At 43.5% G+C, this 22,791-nt stretch overlaps 1 protein-coding gene across 2 annotated transcripts in view; it reads right to left on the bottom strand.

Annotated features, from left to right (window-relative positions):
* Positions 1 to 22,552, bottom strand: part of LOC145391956 (protein FAM117B-like) — a 69,734-nt gene extending 47,182 nt beyond the window's left edge. The window contains exons 1-2 of one of the 2 annotated variants that reach the window (XM_080266452.1): positions 22,406 to 22,552; positions 17,705 to 17,807 (exon numbers count right to left, since the gene is read on the bottom strand). In XM_080266452.1, coding sequence (XP_080122578.1) covers positions 17,705 to 17,807; positions 22,406 to 22,486 — 184 coding nt within the window. In that variant the 5' untranslated portion in view covers positions 22,487 to 22,552. Of the gene's footprint in view, positions 1 to 4,280; positions 4,463 to 17,704; positions 17,808 to 22,405 lie in introns of those variants that run through there. The other variant, XM_080266453.1, reaches the window with a different exon arrangement.
* Positions 22,553 to 22,791: the final 239 nt, after the last annotated feature.

Genomic DNA, 22,791 nt, shown 5'->3' with positions numbered 1-22,791 from the left:
CCACTACCATCATCATCACCACAACCACTACCATCATCAATATCACCACAACCACTACCATCATCAATATCACCACAACCACTACCATCATCAATATCACCACAACCACTACCATCATCAATATCACCACAACCACTACCATCATCAATATCACCACTACCACTACCATCATCATCATCACCCTAACCAGCACAACCACCAATATCATCACCACAACCTCTACCATCACCACAAGAACAACAACAATAATAATAATAATAATAATAATAATAAATCCACAAATACTTCCAAGGCACTAACTGTACCCCATATTAATAATAAATATAAATAATGAAGGAAATAAACCACTTATAAAGCATATGTTAATGACTGTGTTTATCCTGCAATTATAAAGAGTGAATCAGTTTACCAAAAATATTTAATGGATGGAGGATTAGGAAAAAAAGGGGCTTTCAATTTTTTAAGACCTGCAATTATGTGTTGTAATATAATAATGTTTTTGTATCGTCTTATCAAGCTACTACTACTACTGCTGCTGCTACAACTACTCTACTACTACTACTACTATTACTCTACTACTGCTACTACTACTTCCCTAATACTAATACTCTTCTACTGCTAATCCACTACTGCTACTGTGACCACTACTACTCTACTACTACCACCACTCATCACCACCACACTCACCACAGTCAGAGCCATCCTCACCATCACCACACTCATCACACAAGCACTTCTATTCAGTCACTATCATCACCACACACATCACCATTTTCAACGGTCTAACACAACACCATACGTAACACCCTCTAAAATGCGATTCATTCCAAATATCAGATCACAAACGCTATTACCAAAATTCACCTGTACCTTTATAATTCCCCCCCCCCTCTCTCTCTCTCTCTCTCTCACACACACACACACACACACACACACCGCCTCCTCCTCCTCTTCCTCCCACTCCAACAATCCAATATTACCACACCTCTCTTCTACTCTCTCCACCCTTCCCTCCTCCTCTCCTCTTCTCTCTCCACTTTTCCCTCCACCTCATCTCTCCTCTCTTCTCCCTTACTCTTCTCTGTCAACCCTTCACCTCCCCCTCTCCTCTCCTTTCTACTCACTCCACCCTTGCCTCCTCCTCTCCTCACCTCTACTTTCTCCTCTCTCTTTCCTCCTCCCCTCCCCTCCTTTCCTCTTCTTACTTCTCTCCACGCAACCCTACTCTCTTCCTCTTCCTCCTCTCCTCACATCAATTCATCCATCAACCACACTTCCTTCCTGATCAACTCTCCCTTACTTTCGGGTCTTCAACAACTCCTTTCAATCACGCCTTTCAATGAGCCTTAAGATGGAAAAAAAATCGTAAGAAGATAACAAGAAAACAGATCTTACAAAATAAAAGGAAAAATAAGCTTAAGAGATAATTTTGAAGCTGGTGGGGTTAAAAAATCAATCAATCAATCAATACATAAATTTGTCTGGAGGTGGTAAGAATATGCAAAGAGGTCATCAGCTTGAAAGGGAAAAAACTGATCATTCTTGTGTGTGTGTGTGTGTGTGTGTGTGTGTGTGTGTGTGTGTGTGTGTGTGTCAGAGAGAGAGAGAGGAGGGGGGAGCCAGACAGAGACTGAGTGATGCGCAGAATAAGAAATGAAAGACAATGCAAGTGTACAGGAAAACCCAGAATGTGTGTGTGTGTGTGTGTGTGTGTGTGTGTGTGTGTGTGTGTGTGTGTGTGTGTGTGTGTGTGTGTGTGTGTGTGTGTGTGTGTGTGTGTGTAAAGTTTCGCCTATGACTATCCTATATAACGAGGTAACCATCTGGCGAAAGTACTGTATACGTGGCAGTATAACCATATGCTGCTATACCCTTCAATATATGCCAGTCCCATCTCTCCCATATACTGTGCTGTTGTATACACTGTCCCACACTGTCTGCTGTTCTCTATACTGTTCCATGCTGTGCTGTGCTGTGTTCTGCTTTATATCTTTGCAGCACGTAAATCTGTCAGGCTCAAATCCTGTAATCTGTGCTGGTCCTCACACTCACTATGATAGCCAATGTTCATGCGAAGTGATGTGCTGTGCTGTGTGTGTGTGTGTGTGTTCTATATCTGCTGTGCTATACTCTGCTGAGCTGTGCGGGCTGAATCCTCCCCAGGGGGCAATGCAGCAAAAGGTCAAGGACTGTGTGGACCCCAAACACCGTAGACACACCCCAACGCACCCTACCTACCACACCAACACACCCTCCCTACCACACCCTAACCCTTCCTACAACACCCTAACCCTCCCTGCTACACACCACCACACTCCACATACCACACCCTAACCCCACCTACCACACACCACCACACACACCCTGCTACTCTTCCTCTACCACACCAAAACACACCAACGCACCCTATCTACCGCAACCCAACGCACCCTCCCACCACATCACAGAGGACCATGGGCTTACACATTCTAACACACTAGTCAACCCTCCCGTAGTAAAGGGATTAACACAACTAATGACCTAGACCATATATCAGCGCATACCAACACGCCAACATACTCATAAACCAACACAAGAAAAAACGTAACTTTCTAGCATACACTACCATACATACCAACGTCTCAAACACCAGACAGCACTGAGGAAAAAAAAACACACACAATTCAAAACACCAATATTTTCCCAAAACTAACACTAGTACACACACACACACACACACACACACACACACACACACACACACACACACACACACACACAAAGCAAAAACTACAAACACACACAAAGCACATACTATGGGGTAAGAGCATATGCCAACTCTCAGCAAAAATACACACACTAGACATGCCAACACACTGGTCCAAGCACACAGCAACACACATAAAAAACCGCCGCTCAAAAACACAGCAACACACATACAGTAGGTTAGAAAATGTGCCAACTCTCAGCAAATATACACACACAAAATATGCCAACACCCAGGTCCAAGCACACCTCAAGACTAACATTCCCTGGCAAACCTCACCCAGAACACCCGGACACACTCACATTCCTTCCCCGACTTGGCATATGTTAAATACTACACACATTATTGCACATTCTACTACACACCTCACTACATACTCTGCTAAACACTCGACTACATACCTTACTACACACTTTACTACTTACACGTATAGCATACTGTCATACATTACACAAACCTTTTATAACTTTTCTTGATGCTACATACTTTACTCCACACCTAACCACATATTACACACCTCTAGCATACTGTGTTATATTTTAAATTAACTTCACAGCTTCCTTAATCATATATCCTGATCTTGCACATACCTGGTCTAGCATACTCATGACAATCTCCCTTGCTCGGTAAATCACATCACACTAAATGATCTAGCATACTGTCATACTCTACTACACATTACACACTTCTTAACACCACACACTTTGCACCTCATATGTCAAGTATACTGTGTCATACTCTAATTTAACCTCCACCAATCTTAACCCTAATCTAACCTTACTTAACCTATAGTGACCTAACTCAGCCTCCCAAACCCTCTGTTTAACCCTATTCAATCAACTTTAATTCCAATCTAACCTCAATCTACCTAACTGACCTTGTTCGACCAACCAAACGTTACACAATCTCCCTCAACCTCAACCTCATCTCACTCAACCTCCATTTGATCTCAATCTTCACCTCACCTTACTCAACCTCCATCTGATCTCACTCAACCTCCATCTCATCTCACTCAACCTCCATCTCATCTCACTCAACCTCCATCTCATCTCACTCAACCTCCACCTCATCTCCCTGAACATCACCTCATCTCACTCCACCTTCACCTTCTCAATGATTCCCCAACTCATCTCACTCAACTTTTTTTTTTTTTGCCAAAGCGAACCTGGTCTACCCTAACCAGTCCTCACTAATTATAATCCAATCTTACCAATCCTAACCTACACTTAATCCACCCCATACCTCCCTTAACCTAGCCTAATCCATCCCATCCCTAACCTTGCCTAACCGAACCCTAGCCCAACTCAACCCAACCCTAACCTAACCGACCTCAACCCTCCCAACCCTACCCTAACCCAAGTCCTCACCTAACCCACCCCAACCCCAACCCAACACAACCACAAACTAATCTAGCCCCAACACTAACCCAACCCAGCCGAACCCTAACCTACACCCCAACCTACCCCACACATACCTTGCCTTGCCTACCTCATCCTTACCTAATTAAACCTAACTTAACTTTAATTTACCTTACCTGTTTATGGATCCTGCAATGCTCTTTCTGTGGTGGTAGTTGTTGTGGTAGTTGTGGTAGTCGACGTATTGCTGGTAGTTGTGATGATGGCTCAGGTGGATGGTATATTTAAGTGGTGAGGATGGAAATTTGTGGTGACTTAAAATACTGGCTGCAGTGGTGATTATGGTGATGATCTGGACTGGTATGGTGAGGTATGAGTGATGAAGGTTGATGATGGTGGTATAGTGATGTATGTGTGATGAAATTCAATTAGCAAAGTGGAGGTAACAAGGGATATTTATACAACTGTGGAGGTGTGATGAGTGCTAGTGATGATCTGGACTTGTATGGTGAGGTATAAGAGGTATAAGTGATGACAGCAGTATATTGGGAGGCAACGAGAGGTCAGTTATGGTGACTGGTGATGAGGTAGACGTGTGGTGAGTGCAGCCACGAAATGGTGGTAGTGATGAAGTCAGGAGTGATGTATGTGATGAAAATATACACCAAGCAAAGACTGCAAATATCAATTGCGTTCACGATGACCACTGAAAGCTACGGTGAAAGTGTGGTGATTTGTGGTGATTACAGTGACTGGTAAGTAACAAATACAGTATGGTAATTGTCGTGTTGTGTGATGAATAGCGCTGATGGTCACTAAAAAATGACTTCTGGTAGGTATCGTGGCGGTGATGGTGGTGAATGCAACAGTGGTGATTTTAGCGAATGTGTTAGTATTATATATAGCAGTTGTGATGATGAAAAAAGACACTGATAGCACTTAGTGATGAATGGAACACTGCTACTTATGGTGGAGATGATTTGTGGTGGTGGTGGTGGTGGTGGTGGTGGTGATATTTGCAGAAAGTGGTGGAGATTGTTATGGCAGATGCAGTGATGACAAAATGTGGTGATGGATCCTCCTGATATCTATGGTGGGGATAGTGATGAGTTGTGGTGGTGACTGTGGTGGTGGTGGTGGTGAGGAGGAGTGGTGGAGGAGCTTCGGTGAGCTGCCTCCGCCACTACCACTCCCGCCCGGTTACTACTATACTACCAACGCTCACTCCCTCTACTCCCTCGCTCACCCTACCACTATCCCCCCTACCCCTCTCTCTCCCTCCCTCCTTACCCCTCACTCTCTCTCTCTCGCCCTCCCTACCTTCTCTCCCCTCTCCCTCCCCCGCCTCAATCCCCTAGCTCACTCACCCTTCTCTCTCTCTCTCTCTCTCCCCTCTCTTTCACTCAATCCACCTAACCCCCTCCTCCCTACCTCTACCTCACTCCCCCTCCCCTCTCCCTTCCTCCTTTCTCTCACTGACTCTCCCTTTCGTCTTCCCTCTCCCCTCCTTCCTGTTTTCCCCTCCCCTTCTACCTAACCCTCGGTCTTCCCCCTCCCCCCTCCCCTCTCTCTGCACTGCCTTCTTCCTCATTCCTTCCCTCCCTGTTCTCCTCCCTCCATCCCTCACACCCTTTGGTTTGGGTCTCCACCTCCTTCGCCATCCCTCCTCCTCCTCCTCCTCCTCCCTCTCTCCCTTCTCTTCCTCCATCCCTCCCCCTCCTCCTCTCTCTCTCTCTTTGGACCTCGACGTTCTTCATCCCCTCTCTTCCTCTTCCCTCTCACAACCCTCCTTCCTCTTCTCCCCTCTCTTCCTCCATCTTCTCCCTCCTCTTCTGCTATCCTTCCTTCTCTCCCTCCATTTCCCTCTTCCTCCATCTTCTGTTATCCCTCCTTCTCTCCCTCCATTTCTCTCTTCCTCCATCGTCTGCTATCCCTCCTTCTCTCCCTCCATTTCTCTCTTTGTGCCTCTACTCCCTTCGTCAACAATCCTCCTCCTCTTTTCTTTCTCCTTCCCTCCCCCTTTCTGTCCCACCTCTTCCTTCTTTCCATCCTCCTCTTCCTTCTCTCCCTCCATCCCTCCCTTCTCTCCTCTTTCCCTCCTGCTCCTCTGCATTTTTCCTTCCTCTTCCCTCTCTCCCTCCACCCGCCCACAATCATGCACAAACACCTCTCCTCCAAACCTCACCCCTTCCACATTCCACAAGATCACTCCTCTCCACTCTCTCTCTCTCTCTCTCTCTCTCTCTCTCTCTCTCTCTCTCTCTCTCTCTCAGCATTCCACATTCATTCTCCACCTTCATTCCACACACCACTCTCCTCCTCACCTCGACCACGCCTCCTTCCCTCACCTTCTCATGAGATCTGAGGGAAGAATGAGAGGGGGAGGGAGGGAGGAAGACGGAGAGTGAGAGGAAGGAGGGTAAGGAGAGAAAAGGAAGGGAGAAAGAGAAAGGGAGGGGAGAAAGAGAAAGGGAGGGGAGAAAGAGGAAGGAGGGATGGTGGAGACGGGGCAAGGGAGGTAAGGACAGAGAAATGGAGGAAAGAGGAAGAGGAAGAGGGAGAAGGGAGGAAGGTAGGGAGGGGAGGGGGTAGGGTGAAAGAAGGGAGGGGGAGGGGTGCGGTGGGGGAGAGGCTGAGGGGAGAGAGAGACGGAGAGAGAGAGGGAAGGGGGGAGGGGGGGTAGCGTGTACAGCTTAGCGTAGAAGCGTGGCCAGTGCGCATGCTCACCCCCCCTTCCCCCAATCCTATCCTCTCATTGACACACCGGCCCCTCTCCCTCTCTCCCTCACTACCCTCTCTCTCTCTCTCTCTCTCATAGCCCCACCTACCTATTTCTCTCACTACCCCAACCCCCTTTTCTCACTCACTATCCCTCCTCTCCCACACACACACACACACACACACACACAGGGCGAATCCATCTCTCTCACACACCCTCAACCTGTCTTTCACACACAACCTCATCCTCTCTCTTACACTTCCTCGTTCCCTGTCAAACACCTCACCCTCTAACTCACACACCCTAACTCTGTTTCTCACACCCTCACCCTGTCACACACCCTCACCCTATTCCACACAATCACCGTCACACACCCTCACCCTGTCTCACACCCTCACCCTGTCACACACCCTCACCCTGTCTCACACCCTCACCGTCACACACCCTCACCCTATTCCACACCCTCACCCTGTCACACACCCTCACCCTATTCCACACAATCACCCTGTCACACACCCTCACCCTATTCTACACAATCACCCTGTCACACACCCTCACCCTATTCCACACAATCACCCTGTAACACACCCTCACCCTGTCTCACACCCTCACCCTGTCACACACCCTCACCCTGTCTCACACCCTCACCCTGTCACACACCCTCACCCTGTCTCACACCCTCACCCTGTCACACACCCTCACCCTGTCACACACCCTCACCCTGTCACACACCCTCACCCTATTCCACACAATCACCCTGTCACACACCCTCACCCTGTCTCACACCCTCACTCTCTATTACACACTTTTATCTCACACTCTCCTCCCTTACACAACCTCATCGTCAGACTCACATCCTCTCTCTCTCTCTCTCTCTCTCTTTTACACACACACACACACACACACACACACACACACACACACACACACACACGAGATAAATTTGTAATGTGTGGTGCATCATGTAGCCTAACTCTCACTACTACTACTACTAGCCTACTACTACTACTACTACTGCTCTCTCTCTCTCTCATCCATGTCAGAAACGCAGGGGCAAAGGGATGGATCAGAGAGAGTTAAGGCAGTAAAAACAGAAGAAACTCTCTCTCTCTCTCTCTCTCTCCTCTTCCTTCTCTCTACGTCCTCAGACTCTCTTTCTCTCTCTCTCTCTCGTTTGTTTTCGTTCCTTAAACATTCATTTTCATCCACCTCGTCTATCATTCTTCCTCTCTCTCACTCTCTCTCTCTCGCTCTTCTTCTTCCCTTTTATCTTCCTCCTACTCTTCCTCTTCCCATTTATCTTCCTCCCTCCCTTCCTCCTCTTATATATCTTCCTCCTTTACGTCACCCATCTTCCTATCTTCGTTCTTCCTTCCATCTATTCTTAAATTATTTACCATCCTTCTCTTTCACTTCTCATCCTTCTTACTTCCTTCCCTTCACTTTCTATCCTCCTTCCCCTCTTCTTTTTCCAACCTATCTCCCTCCTTCTCTTCCTCTTCTCACCCATCCTCCTCCCTCCTTTCCTCTTTCAACCCCTCTCTCTCTCCGTCCCTTCCTCTTCATACCTATCCTCCTCCTTTTCTTCTTTTTACCTTCCTCCCTCCCTCTCTTCCTATCCATTCCCCTCTTTCTTCCCTCCCTTCCTCTTCCTACACATCTTCCTCTCTTCCTTCCTTTCTTCCCTTCTTCTCTCTCTCTCTCTCTTTCACCTTCCTACGATCCTTCCTTCCATCATTCACTTCCTTCCTGAGACCATCATCTCGTTCCCTACTTTCCTCCTCTCACCTCCCTCTCTCTTCGCTCCTCCCTCTCTCTCTCTCTCTCTCTCCCTTCTCTCTCTCTCTCTCACCCCCCACATCCCCCTACCCCCCGCAAGGAGGAAGGGGGCGATCAATAGCGTAGCAGGCGAGTATGAATGTTGTACTCTTGGCTTACTACGTTCCCCCCTTGTGACCCCCCTTTCTCTCTCTCTCTCTCTCTCTCTCATCCCAGCCCCCCCCCCTCTCTCACTCAATCACTCATTCTCCCCTCACCTTACTCCCTCATTAACTGATTCTCTCTTGGGTAATTCATTTCGTTCCCCTCCATTCCCTCAATCTCTCCTCTTCCTCCTCAATCATCACTCACTCACTCACTCATTCTTCTCTCACTCCTCACTCATTCAGCAAGTCTCGTCTCCTCACACACTCATCCGTTCATCTCCACTCACTCGCTCATTCATTCTTCTCTCTCACTCCTCACTCACTCACGCATCCACCAAGCCTCATCTCACACATTCATTCTCTAACCTCTCTCTCTCTCTCTCACCCAATTTCCCCTTTCTACTCGTTTCACTCATTCTAGCCTCCTTCCCTCGCTCTTCTCACTCACTCATTCATTCTCTACTCCCATCAGACCATCATTCATTCTTCTCTCTTACTCATTACCTCCTCCTCCTTCTCATTCACTTTCAATTTTATCATTCTTCATTCAAGTCATTTTCTCCTCCTCTCATTCATTCTACAGCTCTCTAACATACTCTAGACTTACCCTCTCTCACTGTTTCTCTCCTCATCCCCCTCATTCATTCAAGCCCACTCACTCACTCTTCTCTCTCCTCTTCACTTTCATCCTCTTCTTTCTATCTCTCCTCCTCTCACTCATTCTCTTCTCCCCTCACGCTAGTTCTATCTCCCCTCCTTTATTCATTCTCTCAGATCCTTCCGCTCATCCAGTCTATCACTCCCTTCTCATTAAGTCATTCTACCTTCATGCCCCTTCTTTTCAAAATTCACTCTTACTCCTTCATTCTTTTGCTCACTCTTATTCCCTGCTCATTACATCATTCTACCCTCATGTCTTCATCCTCACTCATTCATTCTCTCCTCTCATTCATCTAGCCCTTCTCCTCTACCTCATTCACTTTCAATTCCTCTCCCTTACTGCCTCATTTTCCTTTTTATTCACCCTCTACCTCTATCCTCCTCTCTTCTCTCATTCTCTTCTCTTTCACACCTCCCTCACTTATTCAGCCTCTCATTCCCTATTCTCCAATCTTTCTGTCTCTCCTTCTTTCCTTTTTCCTCTCAATTACTCATATTAGCCTTTTATTATCCTTCATTTACTCTCTCTTCTCTCTTAAATCTAACTCATTTATTCATTATTCCATTCACTCATTCATTCTCCATACTCTTCACTACCTCATCCATTCTCTATCCCTTTCACCCATTCATTATTTCCCTCACCCATTCATTCGCTATTCCCTTCACTCATACATTCTTTATTCCTCTCTCTCTCTCTCTCTCCCCTCACACTCACCCCTGCTGTCACTTCCTCCCTCTCCCATCTATCCTTCCCGTATCCATCTTCCCCTATTCATTCCTCTTCCTTTTTTTGCCTAACTTCCTCATCCTTCCTTCATCTCTTCTTGTTCCTCCCTATCTGCCCCCACATCTCTTTCCTCCCTACCTTCCTCCACCTCTTCCCTTTCCTCCTTATCTCCCTCCACCCAGTCCCTTTCCTCCCTATCTCCCTCCACTCCTTCCTTATCCTCCCTATTTCCCTCCATCCCTCCCCTTTCCTCCCTATATTCCTCCACATCTCCCCTTTTCTCCCTATCTCCCTCCACCCCTTCCTTATCCTCCCTATCTTCCTCCACCCCTTCCCTTTCCTATCTTCATCCACCCCTTCCCTTTCCTCATCTCCCTCCATCACCTCCCTTTCCTCCTCCTCTCTCTCCACTCCTTCCCTTTCCTACCTTCATCCACCCCTTCCCTATCTTCCTTATTTCTCTCCACCCCTTCCCTATCTTCCTTATTTCTCTCCACCCCTCCCCTTTCCTCCCTACTTCCCTCGAGCCCCCATCCCCTTCCTACCAAGTTTCCTTCAACTGTTTCCTGCTTATCTTCCTTCCCTCTTGATTCTCTCTCCTTTTCCAGTTCTCTCTCTCTCTCTTTCTCTCTCTGCGCCGTCGCTACTACCGCTTTTTCCCTCCCTCCATCCCTCCCCCACTCCCATCTCTTTCCCCTCCCTCTCCCCCCTCCAGCTGCCCCACCAACCTCTCTCAAAACCCCCCCTTCCTACCTCTTCCTCTGTCCTCCCCTTCTCTCCTTCTTACTCTCCTCCACCCACCTTCTCTCTCTTACTCTCTCTCTCTCTCTCCACACATATCCTCATTCACACTCAACCACCCACTCACACACACATCCACACACACTCACAACCCCACTCAACACCACAACCCACCACCACCTCAAATCACACAGCCCCACCACCCCAACGCACCCCCAGTCATCCCACACTCTACCACTTACGAACCACAGCATCCCACATGACAAATGCCAACTACCCCACTACCTAAAAAAAATCATCATCATCATCATCATCATTCTTATCGCCATCATCATCATCTCGACCTCTTTTTCCAACCATAAAAACCATAAACAATTTTTCCCCTCTGTCACCTACAAATCACAACCAGCAATCCCCTCACACAACACCACACCACCAACACCTCCCACCATCCTCACTGCCTGAACAACTTGCTTACCTCTCAACACATGACACCTTCAGCTTACCTGCAATGAGAAAGAAATTAATTGGTTAACACTGACTGCTAAATTCTCATACAGTTGGCACATTATTAGGGCTATTATTAGTTAAAGCAATATTTAGGGGTAAGGTTACACTTACGAAAATAAAAGCTCTTACCTATACATGGTCCCTTAATTAGCCAACTTGTTAATATAAAAAATCATGCACTTAATGTGTGAATGCAGAGGGATATGTGTCCAGATACAGACCAACGAAGATATGGAGTGAGGTCCTGTATGGAGACCTCTGGGCAAGGGAATGGAGTAGAGATAGGCCTCAAGATCATGACACGAAGGGACCTACCACTGCGTGAGAGCCTACAAATGGTAAAAAGGCTAATAGTCTCTAAATGTCAAGTTATAATAGGGTAGAGAGTTAATGGGAGCTGCAGGGTAAATCAAGACTTTCTCCAAAATTCTCTTTCCACCCTTTTTTGTTTTTTTAATGTAAGGAAGAAGGAACCAAAGGCCACAAGCCTGAATTTCAAAGTCCAACATCATGATTCACACACAATGCACAGTACCAAAGTAACATGAACATGGAGGCTCAACTACATTTTCCATAGATAAGTGTGGGTGCAAGAGCATCACTTTCCAAAAACCACTGACCACAATTTTTTTTTTTTTTTTTTACAGTATGTCATAAGCTTACATAATGTCAGAAAAATAGTCCTTCTGAGAGAAGGTTTGTGACCATAAAATGATGAGAGTAAGTTCATGTGGTAGTCATTTGTGGGTTGATGGTTGTCTGGTTGGTACTCATTTATGTGAATATGTTTTACCTTTAAAGAATGGTAAAGTCAATTTTTACAACTATTCTACTTCCAAATGATTTATGTAGCTCAATGGAGACCTCTTGTAATTAACAAGTTAATGAAGCTTAAGTCAAACTCCTCCAGTTCCTTAAAACGTTCATAAGCAGTGCAAAATCATCTGCGTGTATGAAATCAGGTGAAACAGACATCATCTTATTAGATGGGTTAAGGAGTGATGGTAGTGGGAGGTTAGGAATGTAGGAGTATTCTCCCTTAGCAACTTCTTTTTTCCCAGTGCTCACAGGGAAAAAAGTTGCCCTCACTCTCATAAGTCATGGCCCGAAAAACGAGACGATTAATGTGGGGTTCACACTTGACAGAGTCAACTGACAATACTGACCATACCAGGAAATATTTGAAGGTGTACATGTCTGCAATTACACTTGTCACCTGATACCACGTGCTGGAGAAGAACACTTTCACACAGTGGCACTGATATAAACAAGCAACTCTGCTGTCTATTCATCCCTCAACTCCCTCCCTATTCCCTCCAAAGGAGAATGGTGGACTGTAGGAGAAGGACAACTACAGCCTGTAGTCTACTGGGTTCACATCCACATGAACCTGGAGCTACAACAACAACCTGATAGTGACTCTCTATGCTACATGATCTCTGGCAGCATCTGTATTCATTTACTTCATCCCTAGGTAATTTGTAGGACCACATTCCAAGTCTCCTTAGGTCTTCCTGTTCTTCCCTCTGCATTCACATTAACAGATCTTTTCCCCCAATTTTCTTCCTCCATTCTGCTCCATATGTCCATACCACTCCAGTATCCTCCTATGCATTACATCACAATCACCACCACTTCTTGGCCAACCTCTCAGCTGCTCATTCCCAATTCTGTCATGTGCAGCTCTTTCATGCAGGGAACCACAACACACACATCTGGCCATCTTTATCGCTGGATATCCCAACCTAGACATGTCTTCCCCTGTAATGCCAAAGTTTCACTGTCAAAAAACATTACATTTCTCACATATGCAGCATACAATTTCCCTTAGCATCAATGAAAGGTTCCCTCTCTGTTAGGAAAAGTAAAAGTTCCCTAATCTTCCTCCATCCACTCTGAATGCTTGCAAAGGAGTTAAATTCAACTCCCCCCTCAGAAGAGATCAGTAACCACCTAGAAACAATTACTCTACACTTCAAAGACATTTCAATCAAGTCTATCCTGACACATCCAGCCCTTTCTCCTTGTTCAACTCTACACACAATGCACTCAAAAGCTGACCACATCTTAAGCTTACCTCTAATACCAATGCATCTCTTGTGTACCCATTTTGCCTCCTCTAAAACCAATGCATCACTTAACATACCCATTCTGCCTTCCTCTAACACCGATGCACCTCTTATTTATCCACTTTGCCTTCCTCTAACACCAATGCACCTCTTACAAACCCATTACTCCTACCTCTTACACCAATGCACCTCTATGTACCCACTTTGTAGCAAACATTACATAAGACTGAATTGTTCCCAATATCCATTTGACCTGCAGCAGTACATGGCCACACATCTACTATCCAAGTGCCACCATCCACCTGAGATATCACTTTATCCAGATTCAGTTTCAGCCCCTTGAATTCATTCCACCTCTTCACCTCCTAAATTTATCTATGGCCTCTGTTTCATGTTCTGCAATCAACACTAAGTGATAAATGAATAAATATAAAATCTCACGGGTCTTGAACCCACTGACACCGGAATCTACTGAACTAATCAGGTAACTAAGAAATCATCAACACTTAGAAGCTTCTAAACATCCCTTTTCATGAGTACAGTACTGTACAAATACAAGCAAGCAATTTTGTTAGAACTGCAACAATAATGCAGCAATTCAGAGGTGGGGTGCAGTAGAAACATTACTAAAGATATAAGAAGACTTCTGTAGAGATGACACTGCTACCACTAAACAAAAACATTCTTCTCCTACAACGAAACAAAAACATCCTGAAAGTAAAATTGGAGTGCTGTACAAACTGACAATTCACCCATACAAAATGTTCACAAATTTCAATTGGGATGGCAAGGCTATCAATAAAAAGGTAATTGAATGAATGAATAGTTAGCACTGGACTTGCTTATAACAATCTTCGTTATTATATTGGAGAGATGCTACACAGAACTGTTGCTGCTCAGAAAAGAGTGAGCCTGAAAGTATGTTTAGTGCTTAATAAGATACCTTCAATAAGGTTAACAGTGCTGGACAGGGACACCTTCATGTGGTGGCACCAACATAACTGGGTGCCTCAATTCCCTGTTTATAGAGACATCCCTACAATACTACTCCACCCTTGAAAGGAGGATGGTGAACTGCATGAGAAGGGAAACTTTAGCTTGCATTTCATTGGGTTCATATTCAGATGAGCCTGGGTTTGCAACTACTACAACTACTATTGGGATAAATCTATTCCATTTTAGTCCTGCTACCACCAGACTACAATATATTGTTCAATTTAGGGAGGACCTCAGACTAGGGAGGTATTAATGTAGGTTACAGCTAATTCCTCCAGTTTGAAAAGTCTATGTTGAAGCAAATAGTAGGTACCACACGTTCCACCAGTCGGTCATATCGGTGTTGCCATGTGAAGGCATCCCTCTCCAGTACCAAAAAAGATGAAGGGCTTGAATACTGTGTTTTAAGGAACAGACTGTACTGGTGACTTTTACTTGGACAAAGTAAAGATAATTTCATGACAACACAAACAAGTGAAAAGCAGGAACAGGATGGACAGCTTCTGGTAAACAGATAAATATATAACAAGATGAAGAGCTTTTGGTAAACACATATGCACTGGCAAGAATAATCAATCTCTGTCTCTAAAACAAAGGATAAATGTCAGGCTGGAGAGCTTCTAATTAACATACAAATGCTGTAAGGAGTAGACTGTCTCTATCTACAAAATGCAAAGATATATTCTGTATACTCTATTCCTTCTGAAGTATGGATAAAAAAATAGTAAGCCTAACAAAGTACAGTATGTGGGGTTCAACAATGGAATAATAATAAACAGTACTGAAAATATTAAAAATCAATGGCACTCAGAAGAACAGGAATAATGCTGGTTAAGAATAATGGAAAGATACTGACTTTGGAGATTTATGAAGTGAATGAAATAGATAAAAGTGTGCAATAATGTGATGAAAGGTATTACAGAAGTGTCAGAAACAGAGCACACCAAGAAAATTTTGAAAATGTGTGAGCAAACAGGCACAGCATGGTTTAACTGTTACTATATATATGTGTAGTCTTGACCCCTCCCGGCTGATGATGTCACCTTCATTTTATTCTTGGTGCTGTCAATAACCAGACATATTATTTTGATTAAGAGAACCCATCCCTTGTAGAGAAGCAGTTAATGAAGGCTATATTTAATCTCACCAGTTCAGAAGTCCCTCCTAAGTTGATTACAGTAAAATATATTGTCAGCAGAAAGAATATATGAAAAAAAAAATACTGTACTGAACAGCTAAATGAGCTGAGGGGACATGGAAAAAAAAGTTCAGATTAATATAAAACTTTCTCTAAGCAGAGCACGAAAAACAAAAAAATAAGACTGTGCTGTTTCATGTGCCTGGCCTCTCATGATGCAGGTAAAGATGTACCAAGAGAAGTGACAGAAGAAATCAGGAATACTATATGTACCCAAGTTCATTATATCTAACAATTCAAGAGCTCAGTAAAAACTTCTATAAGAAAATATCCTCCTCCTGATATCTGCACACATTTCTTCCATTTTCAGCAAAATTTCTGCATGCTACAACCTACAGAATGCAAAGCTTGTCTGCTCAGCAGCCATGTTTATGATACCATCCCACTGGGCTAACTTTGCTCTGTGATGTCAGTTAATGAACATCTTGGCACAAGCTGCAATATATAAACAAGCAGTTGCTGAAAGTTATTTTAATCTCAAATGGCATAAAACCTGCACAAAGTTCAACAAGACTGCAGCTGGATATAAAGTACTGCACAGGAAAAGAATAAATTCAAGACACCATGCATTAATCACAAGGTATACGGTATGAAAGGTATGAAAAGCTACACCATCAGCTGCCATTCCTTCATCACCTTCCAGTATCAGCAAGAGGATTCAGTGTTCCGCAATGATAACTCCCAAAATATGAGACCAAATTCTGGAGGCTTTGTTCAAAGGGATCTTTCATCAGATGCTGACTGAGGGATACCCATGCACCATGTCAAGAGATGAGTTACAAGTGGGTGGCAATAATGACGAGGTAATGGGCAAGGACAGTAGGCAAGGTAACAATACTGACTATGTGATATGTGCAGAGAATGGCAGAGACATTTTTCTTAAAAATATACACATCTTTTTGTCTTAATTACGAGCTTTAATATATGTAAATCTAGCTTAGATTACTCTGTATTACACATGAAATTATTCATAGTTACTCTGGGCACAAAAGGGAGTAATAGGTCAAATAAGGGGGGTCACTGGCACTATTATCAGAAGCAACAAGATTATTCACATGTAAACGTACTTTACCGGTATATCAAGAGTTTCGATATTATGACTTTTGTGAGGTGTGAATAAAGCAATGCTAAACTTAGACACCCACTGTATTTGTAAATGAGGGTGTGTGTGCCATCTGTTGGTGAGACAAAGGACTGCTGGCTCCAATGGCCAAAAACATGTTATCTTCAACTCATCGCTACCGGTATGTGTGAATGGAGGCATCTAGTCTTCCAGTTTGTTTCATATATCTATTCTATCTATCTATCTATTGCCAGATGCCATAATCCCGTAAGGGGTGGCCATTTGACTCTGAGTTATTTGTTTTACAGGGAGGGGCACTAACCCTTCACCAACCCACTTGTTGACACGTAGGGAGCACGTATGGTTTGGTTATATGGTTACCACCCAGCGTTGTAAATGGTTTCTTGGCTTACAGGAAACCATTTGGCTTGTCACTCAATGTAAAGCCACCTGTAATGGAAAGAAAAGCAATAAGAAGTGACAGGAAAGATGGGAGAAATAGGAAGAGAGGTAAGTAAACTAAATCAGAACTAACTACAATTTAGGTAAACAAAGGTCAATTCATGTGTATAAATGTAAGATACATCACAAAAATCAGCCAAAAGGGTGCAATGGATTTTTACAAATGATATTTATGGCCTTTTGGGACTCAGCGGAGACGTATGGGCATAATGGGCTGGTTGTGCGGTGGGAGATGGGCCACCCCATGGAAGGTACTATATACATTGTGGGGATGGGCACTGTATACAGGCTAGTAAGATTAAAGTCAAAGAAGTGGGAGGAAAAATATTCAGTACACCTAGAAAATGAAGCACATCATCATAGAATCCACAAATTTGATCTCTACACAGTAAACCAATGAAATAAAGCACACACTATCAAAGAATAAATGAAATTGTCATCCAGTACACCAACAAAACAAAGTAAATCACAGAATAAATTAAACTTTTAACCAGTGGCTATCCCAAAATATGAAGCACAATATTACTGACCTTTGCTTGTAGAGGCAGTGGTGCTGAGATCAAGTCCTGGTGCTATCTCGGTATCGGGAGAAATTCTGTTCCTAAGTCGTAGAGGACTGGTTCGGTGCATTGCCTGAAACATAAAATAAAATGTTAATGTTCAGCTACAACACACCACATAACAGTTTGAGAAAGAGATTACAACACACCAAATAAATAACAGTTCATGAGAGAGAATACAGTAATGTATCATATAAAAATACATGAACAGGGCGATGTGGAGGCGATTTGTTTGTGGCCACCCCGTACAGGATTAAGGCGTCTGGCAATAGATAGACAGACTAACACATAGGCTATACGAAGGTAGTTTCCGTATGTAATTTCATGTTCAAGAACCATGCATACACAGTTTGAGAAAGTGAATACAATACATGACTACATGAACTACTGCAAAGCTGTAAGAAGGAAGTTGCACAATACATCATGATTCCATTAAAGTTGGCATATTTACTGTGACCATCATTAAAACCAACAAACAGACCTCATACTGTATGCCTGATCATGAAGTACCACTTACCATCCTCTGGTAGCTAAATTGTTCAGCATAAAACAAATGTCAAATTATTATCAAGAATCCATAACCAAAGTTTTTAAACAAATAAATGATACTGTTCATTTATTTCAAAATGAGACGACTGGGCAAACTTATGAGAAAACTACCATTTCAACCCGTATCACATTAGGCTTGGATCCATTTTGGAAGCAAGTGACCACGCAAGTATAAAACAAGTTTCTAATTCACCACAACTGGTACAGTCTGGTCTCGCTATACATCTGTTTGTTACCAGTATGTAATAAACTGCTATAATGATGAATAAAAAGTTAGGCCAATTTTCAGAATAATGACAGCAAACTGATTGCAAATTCACTAGAATAATACCTCCTGGTCAGCTGTTTGGGCCAAGATGACCACCCAGTGTTTTCATTTGCTGTGACTGCCTGTCTTTCATTCCATTTTGTGTGTGAAAGGCCAATGAAGCAACACTGCCATCACCAAATAACAGCACAAGTGCATAATAAATAGTGAAGTGTGCAATATTAAGTGTAGTGAGACTTTTTGTATGTGTGTAAACTTGAAACTTAAGCCTCAGCAACTGTGTCTCCTGTATAGTCACAAAGCATTCCAGTGAGTTAACTGAGTCAAGATGGCCACCCAGAGTTAACATTTGCTGTGATCATCTGCCTTTCATTCCATTCTGTGCATGAGGCCATTGAAACACCATTACTATCGCCAAACAGCAGTGCAAATGCATAACAAACAGAACAGTGTACGATGTTAAGTGAAGTGATAACTTTTTGTATGTGAAATAGTGAACCTCGTGACTTGTAAATTGTGTCTGGCAAGGATGCTACCCATATCAGAAAGCATGGTGCTACTGAGGGCACCAAGAGCATGACTAAAGGGTCCCCCCCCTTTTTTTTTTAAGGATACGTGGTCATAGGCCCCCTTCCCTATCCCCAATGAACTCATGTTATATTGACCTCACTATGCAATAAATCACTATGAAGTGGGTTTTCACTTGACGTAATCCCATCGCATAAAGAGACACTGGGCAGCCATCTTGGTTCAATCAGCTGACCAGGAAATACTGTTCTAGAAAATTTGCCATCATTATTCTGAAAATAGGTCTTTTTTGTCCATCCTTATTGTGATTTACCACACAGTGAACAATCATATAATGACACCTGACTGTACCTTTTTTTTTTTTCTGGCAGAGAATTGTGCTTCATCTGTATTTTACTGCATATATTTTCATAATAAAGCATATGGGAACACACAAATATTTCTAGCACTGGCATTGGTAGGCTTCTTATTAGCAACTGGGCTATTTGTGTTGTTCTCTGTATCAAATATCACCAACTGGGTGACAAGAAAATACTGTGCAAAGACTGAACAGTGCAAGCCCACATTTGCAAAAGTCAATTGGATGTGACACTTACAGGTACAGTACAATACAGTATGCTACAGTATACTGCACTGTCTTACAGCAATATGATTACCCAGTAACTTGCTCACATAACTATAAACTGCACAGTCAACGTGAGTCAAAGACAATTTTCACATTCACTCAGCAGAACCTCATTAACCCGACAATGGCTGAGGGTTCAGAAATTTGAGGGCTCCCCTAGCCAGCCCCTGGACCATTTTTTCAAAGTTCTAAAACTGACTTCATTTTCTTACACATGTGAAGAGAATGAATGGGCACAAATTTTCCACCTGCATGATCAACATGATTTAGCACAAATATCCTTGACAATTATACATAATGAAGGTGTCAAAAGCAGAGCTCTGCTTTTCTAACAGAGTATCCATACTGACTGTTTATGCTGTGCCAAAATCTGCACATGTCATTATTATGAACCGACAGGGTGAGAATATAGCTATGCTAGCACATGAAGGGCCATACAACCTGCACCCATTGAAAAATGTTTGCCACTGCTGAATTTGAATAAAGACTCAAGGCACTGCAGACAGGGAGCTGAATGTGATAACCATTCAACCATCAAGGCTCCTTAAGAGCTACCTACTGGTATATACTGTACCTAAGTACTGCGTCAGCAAAAAGTCAATAAATCATCACCACACAAATACAGGTAGCCCTCACTCAATGTAGCAATCAATTTAACTAAAACTGCAAAGGAATGTGACTTAACACTATCCAAAGATGGAATAACAACGACTCAATGGGAATACAATCTGGGAAGCCTGAGGGTGGCCTTCTTGGAGGTATGGTCATATAACCCAAGTCAAAATTCAGCATTTAATAAAGTTCACAATCACCTAAAACACCAAATACTACCATTATAAACTGCTGTAGATAGTTAATCAAGCATAGAACAGTGACATCACAATACGGTACCATAAAACTCACCACATCCAGCAACTTGGATATTCATCACTGTTGGACGTCCAGGCTTGCACCTCCCGCCACCAATACAACACATACTTATAGAATGGCATTGGTGCTAAAGGACAGCTGGTAAGTCCATGAAAAACGCAATCTTGCTGCAATGTTCACACACATCATGCACTTTGTCACTTTTGAAATCAAATATGTATTATGACACTGAAAAACGCAATGGACAAATCATAAGCAGCATACACATGGCAGATTTTAATGACACATTGGAATAGGCAGATGCAACCTTCTAGTTTCATGTAGTAGAGGTGGTGGGCTGGTTGATAGCTCTTGTCTGCCTCAGTGATAATTGACGGGCTCTGGTTTCCACGAACAAAAAGTGTCGTCAACTCACTGGTACACATAAAAAGGCACAGCATTATTCTTACAGTCTGTTCCATTTGTAAGAAGAAATTCTGCTTTACAGTACAGTACTGTATTGTTTATTTTACTGCTTTATCCTTTATTCACAGATCAAGAGCACAGGGGCCCACAGCTAGGCTACAAAGTCCAGACATTTATGGTGAGTGATGAATTACTCACCCCTGTGTGGCATTTTGTGAACAATACACCCCAGCTAGCACTCTGATTTAAATCCAAATGTGCCCCATCTGGTAAAAGCACCTAAACCCACTAGACCACCAGGCATCCATTTGCTGGCTCTTTGGTATCAACCTTGCATATTTAATGGCTTCCTGGGTTAGAGAAAGCCATCTGCCTTGTCAGTCTGTATAGCCACTTTGAATGTAGCACCACATCAAGTGAGTGGGTGGTGGGCACACCAGCCTACCACATAAAACAGGCCACATACAGTAATAATTTCTACATAGTGCATAGCTTACCACTGCCAAATAACATAATTACAGTACCTTATGTCAATGGCAACTTCAGGTGTAATTAAGCATCCTAAGCCAATCATAATATTGCTCTGGAAGTAACATAAACACAAATTGTTCTATGTATTTAAACCCGTCATCACTATAAGCATCACACCTAAAACTACAAGAAAAACATTTACTGTACATATAAGTAGGCAATCTAATGTTGTATCACACCAGACATATGTTTCTATTTCTCTGCTGATCAAATTCTGACAAACAAGCTTATAAATCCAACATCACCAGCTCATCCACACCTTGCAATGGGGGACAGAGTTTAAAGTACTGGCTACCTACACTTCATCAGCTAAAAACCTATGTTTATATAGGCTACTCAAAATGCCAAACTCCAATTATCAATACAACAATCATTTGATAAACAAAATTCCATACTATACTGTTCATCGTGGAGATTACTTAGTGACAGGTAGTTATTGACTGCTTGTGTATCCCTGGACTCCCATACTTCAAATAATCTTAACATTATTGATAGCCATTTATTACATTCCTTCTTCTGACAACCTCTCCACATTACCAATACTTGCTGTCACACATAAGCTTGTCTAGTGTCATGTTGTTGATCATGGTTCTAAGCCACTGTTGCTGTGTGATTGCTACTGTATGTATATGATGGGTAGGGGATGAGGATGTGTGTGTAGGTTGTGGTGTCAGGCTGGGGGGCACTTTTTATTACATTGCCTCCACTGACAAACACTTCACATTACCAATATTTGTTGTCAAACATCAGCATGTCAAGTGTCAACAGGGTGGTGATGATTCAAACGCCACAGTTGCTGTCTGCGTGCCTGCTAGTGGACCTATGTGATACATAGGTGATGAAAATGGTATATATGGGATGAAATTTGAGTGAGGGAGGTACTGTGGGCTGGTACCTGCACGGGCACGGTCGCTCTGAGGGGGCTGGGGCGGCGGCTGCTCCTGCCCTCCCGCTCTCCGCCTCCAGCACCCGACATGGTCTATATCCAGGAGTCCTATAGTTCTCCCAGGGTCCTATAGTCCTCGGAAACACTATTTCAGCTCCAGATGAAACCCTCTGGAGACGGTAAGGATGCTGTTATCAGGGACAACAAGCAGCGGTGTCTGGATTACCCGAGAAGTAAACACAACACTTTCAGCTGTTCGTGGAGCCGTCACGTGACCCTGGATCCGCCTCGGGATTGGCACAAAAGTTTAAGCACGTCAGTTCGAACACAAAGGCGCGTATATGAATTGTATTTTTATTGCATGACCCTACGAATTAATGAATGCAGTTGTAATC

This window comes from Coenobita brevimanus, chromosome 20 (assembly GCF_032717465.1).
Source record: "Coenobita brevimanus isolate Jiangsu-jjx chromosome 20, ASM3271746v2, whole genome shotgun sequence".
Taxonomy (NCBI): domain Eukaryota; kingdom Metazoa; phylum Arthropoda; class Malacostraca; order Decapoda; family Coenobitidae; genus Coenobita; species Coenobita brevimanus.
Note: the sequence above shows the minus strand (reverse complement) of the source record. Positions and strands in the feature narration are given on the sequence as shown.